Below are 5685 nucleotides of genomic sequence, written 5' to 3'. Positions count from 1 at the left end.
ATATTTGTGTGTGTATATATATATATATATATATATATATATATATGTATTGTATGTATATATACACACACATATACATATGTAACACCTGAAGAAAAACTTTTTGTTGTCCATAACATGTATGAACACACATTTGAATATAAATAAGTAATGAATAAAGCCTAAAGGTAGGCTGTCTGTAAGATTGGAAATGTATTTTCTTGCCCCTGAAATAAAATTTGGCAAAATGTTTTGGTATATGAAGGTTAAAGTAAATATATTTTCAATATCAATTATGTTTAGCAGGCCAGTTGTTTGCCCAGTTCTATCAGGATAATTATCTTATTGTTGAAGGCTGGTCAAATACAGCTGAGACAGAACCATCTCTGCTGCCAAGCTAAACAAATCATTCACCGCACACAGCGACAGGCAGACAGGCAGAGACACAGCAAGAGCGAGAGGGACAGAGAGAGGACTTGTTCTTCGTGTCATCTCACTAGGCCTCACTCATCATGCAACAGCTCTCACAGAAAACAATGCCGACACCTCATGGCCCATTTCTAACAGAGCACTGTGATGAAGGATGAAACAGATTAAGGGATGCAGAGAGACAGGCCGGACATCTGATGTCATGGATGTTGATGAAATAGATTCATCCTTCAACACTTTACATGAAAGCAACTGTGATTCTGGGGCAACTGCTAAATGTAAGGCATAACGTTCATTTAGGTCCCCCATTAGACTTTTAGGAGTGTCCTAACTTCTTTTTAATCACTTACAACATTATTTTATAACTTCTACACAGATGACAGGTGATTTTATGAAAAGCATTACCATCCATATAAACTATTTGCTATAAAAACAAAACAAAATAAAAACACATACCCTCCATTTACGCCAACAAACTTCAAGTTCTTCTTCGCTCCCCCGTTGCCCTGCTTGTCATGACAGTCATTCTTCTTCATGATAGATTTGAGGCCTTATATGGGGGAGATAAAAAGTAAAAACGTAAGCCAAGTCTTCACCTGTTCATCATCCCTAGCACTGACTTAACTCTATACATCACACAGTCAATTTTGTCCAACCTGAAAACAAAGAAGTCTAGGAGATATTACTTTTGAATGTCTTGAAATAACTTTACCAAAAGCAATATGAACAACAAAATGCTGAACCGTACACTTGCTGTGCTCCACAGAGTGGGTAAGTCAGATGTACTCATTCATAATGTAGCACACCAAACTGTCAAAACAACTGTTACAGTCACAGAGGTACTTATATTTTAAAAGAAACAAAAAAGAGACCACCATTCTTACCTACCACAATAAATTCTCATCAGTCATGTAATCGTAAAAGAGATAGAATAGTACAGAGCATTTACAGAGATTTGTTCCCTAGTGTTTGTCTGAGATTGTTGCAGAGAACAGAGGTGTGTAACAACCAAAGGAGCCAGTGGATGCAATTACAACAAAACACAACACATCAAAGAGTTTGAAAAGCTTCTGGGAATTATGAAAAAAGCTCAAAATGTCCCATAAGACTGTGTGCATTACCCAGGACACAACGAGATCAAAATTAGCCAGGAAACTATCATTTTAGTAAAACAGGTTGCTTTTAAGTGACCGTAATATTGTACAACATTCAGTGAAATTGCAGAAGAACATAATTAGAACAAAAGAGCATAATTAACTGTGGTTGCACAAATAACAATGGATGCCAGTATTTATGAGACCGCATCATTTTGCAAGCACAGTAATATGCCAGATGCTTTTAAACTGTCAACACATATCTCCTAAATTATCTTGGCATATGGAAAGCAACTTCAATATGAATGCCCAATGCCACTGGGTCTCCGCATTGCAACAGATGGGTTTCTGTGCCGCACATGCATACATAATCAGACAAAACATATGCATATTTGAACTTATTATTTCAAGTTGACTTTAACATATGTTTCAGATCTTTAGATTGTCATCTCTAGCTCCCAAAACCTTCACTTCAAACTCAGTAAGGCCTGTTTCACATAGCTTGTAAGCAGTGTGTATTCGGATGTATGGGTCAACTTCCTATGTAGAATAGAATAAACTGGAATGTTTGCTAGTTGTTAATGGACACCATGATGTCAATAGTTTTTGTAGGTATTTGTAAGTAAAGTGTATTTACTGTGTAGTATATGCATTTTTCGTATGATTGGACAGACACTGAAACATACAATATTAATTTACTGGCAGCATCTAGAACGTAAACCTTTTTACATTAGAACCATAAAAATGGTTATAAATCCTTGAGGTTTGCAGAATAAAATCATAAGGTTCATAGAATACTGTTTTTTTTAGTGTTGTAACATTGTTGACGCCTAAATACCGTAGCTTTGCTTACAAGCTGCACATGCAAGCTTTGTGAAACAGGCCTAATACAAGAAATATCTAATACCAAATAACTATCTAACAATCTAAGTCAAAGAGACAATCACATCAGTCAGTATTGTCTATTTAATGAGCTTACTGAGAAGGCACATGACTATATGGAATGAGACCTCATCTTACCTGATTGTCGTGCAGCCCCTCCTTTCTGAACAGGTGAGTAAAAGGCAGACAGGGCACTGAGGGACCCTCTCAGATGGCTTTGAATTGAGCTTATTTTGGAAGAATGAGGTTTCTGAGAGCTCTCTCCTTTTGCGTCTTGGCCTCCACTTCCCAAACTGGCCCACTGCTCATTAAGAAGCCCCTGTATACGATTAACAACCTGACCGATTGCAGCATTAGAAGCTGTGGCTTCAGATGCCCTTTGAGACTGGAGGTGGGGTTCCTGCTCTGTTTGCAAACCTGAACAACTTTCTACTCTTGCTTTGTCTGTTACTGTGCTTTCAACAACTGGACTCTCCTTAGATTCGATCTCTTGGACTGTGGGCTTAGGGATTTCATTTTCACTGTCCATAGTCTCAACCATGGCACTTTCTACTATGACATATTCTTCAGTGTCACTCTCTGCAACAACAATTTCACTGACTTTGGTATCTATAATCTGACTTGACACACTATCTTTGATATCACTCTCTAGTTCTTTGTCTTTTACAGAATCTGTCTTCTCTAGCATTTCAGAGATTTCCTGACAACTGTTACCTTCTTTATCCTGGATTTCAGTCTCCATTGCCTGGTCACACATGACAATCTCTACCCCTACAATTTTGTCTGCTGTAGTGACTTGTGCTAATACTTCAATGTCTCGAGCTTCTACTATTGCTGTATTTACTTGTGCTAATACTTTAATGTCTCTAGCTTCTACTATATACGTCTGAGTGCTCGAGCATTTAGAGTCTGTTTCTTTGGGACCCTCAGCTGGTTGAGGTTCTGTTGAGATTCCTTTCTCCAGGACACTTTTGCTGTCTGTACTGACTGATGCATCACACGTGACAACTGGTTCACACAGCGGCTCTGTCTCGATAGGACCTTGAAGTTTCTGCTCCTTCACTTGGTCAATCAGTTCCTGTATTCTCTCATCCTTTCGTCTATTCTCATCCATCTGCTCTCTCAGTAAGGCATTTGTCTTTTCCAATTCACAACTGGCCTTGCTTAGACTCTCTTCTAAAGTTTTCAGTTTTGCTTCCAGCTCCAGGTTAGTGAGAAGTTTCTGTTCAGCAGGTTGGGCTGTTTTATTTTCTTCAGTTGTAGTTACACTTGGTCCCTCAACAGTTGCAGAATCTTCTTGAGTGGATGTAAATTCAGATGCAGCAACTGATTCTGAAATCCCTTGTAACTGTGTTGACGCTTTATCTTCTAATAATGTATCTAATGATCTATCCTGCTTTTCTGCTTGCTCTGAAAGACTCTTTGATGCTTCATCTTGAAGTGTAGACTCCTGCAAAAATCCCTCTGCTTCATCTGGATCAGTTGGAGTTTCTGCTTTGTCTATGAGTATTACTGGAACAGACACTGGAGCTGGTACTTGTTCCTTCTCTGACTCTGTATCAGTTACTGGCTCTACAATATCCTGCACCACAAGATTGTGTTCCTCTGACTGTTGTTCTGTGTTTTTGTTGGACTGTACTGCTTGAACAATTTCCTGATCAGCTGCAGTATCCATGTGAATGGAAGGAGCATCTTTCTTTTCCCTTACAACTGGAGGAACAGCACTGGCTTGCACATCAGTTTGAGGAACCTCACTCTTTTGCTTGGACTTTTGTTCTCGGATTCTTTGAAGCAGTTCTTCCCTCTCCGTTCTAAGAGAGCATATTTGAGCCCTCAACTCAGGAATGGTCCTGACTTGCTCTTCTAACTCACGCACCCTTTTCAGCGCAGCTGTGATTTGTTGATGCAAGCTGGCCCTGTCCTGGGGAACACTGCCTCTCCTGTCAACTCCATCCGTTGGTCGAAAAAGCCTCTCAGCTGAGCCGTTCTGCGATTGGGAACTCTGCTCATCAGTTGAATCTGATCCTTTCCTACGTGGGACATTAATAGGCATGCTAGAGGCTCTTAACAGGTGAGGCCTAACATTAAGGCCCATGGGCTGTTCATTCTCAGATGAGGTCTGTACTTGAACCTGTTCTGCTGCCTTTGGTGAGGGGAGGTAACCACTCCCAGGCATCTTTGACTGGCTGGCAGGGGAGCTTCCACTGGTGCTACTGCTACCACTAATGGCATCACTGGCTCGGAACTCAAAAAGCTTCTGGACTTCAGTAACACGCGACTTGGGTTTGGACCCTAAAGTGGAAGTATTGGCCCATGTGTCTTTGGCTAGAGGCCGAGCGCCATGCCCAGGAAGGCTGAAGTTGCGTGGCAGTGTGCTGTACTTTGGGCCCCTGTTCTTACGCTGGATGTGCACCCTCTTGATTGTGTTCCCTTTCTCTATGTCATCTACATATTTCAGGAAGTCCAGATCCAGGTGAAACCCATAGGGGGTCTCTACAGAATATGGCAGCTGTTTACGTTGTACTCCACTATCTGTGGCCTTGGAAGGAAAGCCATTTGCTGAAATACAAGGTACATATTACACATTTTGCATTTTCTCATAGTAATTCCAATTCAAGCAGCCATTGTATTATTGAGCATATGGAGCATAATTCAACACAACAAAACAGTTGATGAACAGTTGTTATCATTGTGCAAGGATTTGGAAGACATGAAATGCAAACACTTTTTTGCTGTCAACTCTTGTATGAACACAAGTGGAAGGAATATATTTACACATTTAAAACTGGAAATGACTAAAACAGTCTGGCGTTCTTACCACTTTTCTTGTCCATTATTTCTGTTTTTGCAGTATCATGGGTGAAATCTGTTGTAAACACTGAAAACCTGTAGGCAGATCAAAATAAAGATGTACAGATCTAACATTTTTTATTAATCATCTAATGCAGGAGTGTCAAACTCAATTCCTGGAGGGCCGGAGCCCCAGACCTCTCTTAGGGGGACCGTAACAAACAAGCAACTGGTCCGCCCTCCTCCACAGGGCAGTTCTGTGGACGTATGCATCCAGTGCATGCACCGGACACATGCAGTTTAGCCTCTGCTGGCCTGGATCCTCAAAGGGAGGAGGACTGAAGGCCTGTAGTACGACAGGCCGCGGTGCAGAGGAGGGGACCTTAGGAACATATCCCGCTCGCGGGAACAGAAACGCTTTGGCCAGACCGGGCGCAAAGTCAAGATAAGACAGGGCCACTGAAAGGGCCTGCAGATCCCCAACTCTCTTGAGGGAAGATATCGCCAGAAG

General features: G+C 41.2%; 1 protein-coding gene across 1 annotated transcript in view; it reads right to left on the bottom strand.

Annotated features, from left to right (window-relative positions):
* Window positions 1-5685, bottom strand: part of LOC107692389 (KN motif and ankyrin repeat domain-containing protein 4-like) — a 61056-nt gene that overhangs the window by 7705 nt on the left and 47666 nt on the right. The window contains exons 2-5 of the mRNA XM_016491426.1: window positions 5203-5270; window positions 3247-4943; window positions 2523-3198; window positions 865-958 (exon numbers count right to left, since the gene is read on the bottom strand). Of these exons, the coding sequence (XP_016346912.1) occupies window positions 865-958; window positions 2523-3198; window positions 3247-4943; window positions 5203-5218 (2483 nt within the window). The 5' untranslated portion in view covers window positions 5219-5270. The remainder of the gene's footprint in view (window positions 1-864; window positions 959-2522; window positions 3199-3246; window positions 4944-5202; window positions 5271-5685) is intronic.

This window comes from Sinocyclocheilus anshuiensis, unplaced genomic scaffold (genome assembly GCF_001515605.1).
Source record: "Sinocyclocheilus anshuiensis isolate Anshui unplaced genomic scaffold, SAMN03320099.WGS_v1.1 scaffold70, whole genome shotgun sequence".
In the NCBI taxonomy this organism is placed as follows: Eukaryota; Metazoa; Chordata; class Actinopteri; order Cypriniformes; family Cyprinidae; genus Sinocyclocheilus; species Sinocyclocheilus anshuiensis.
This window is presented reverse-complemented; position numbering and strand designations above follow the sequence as displayed.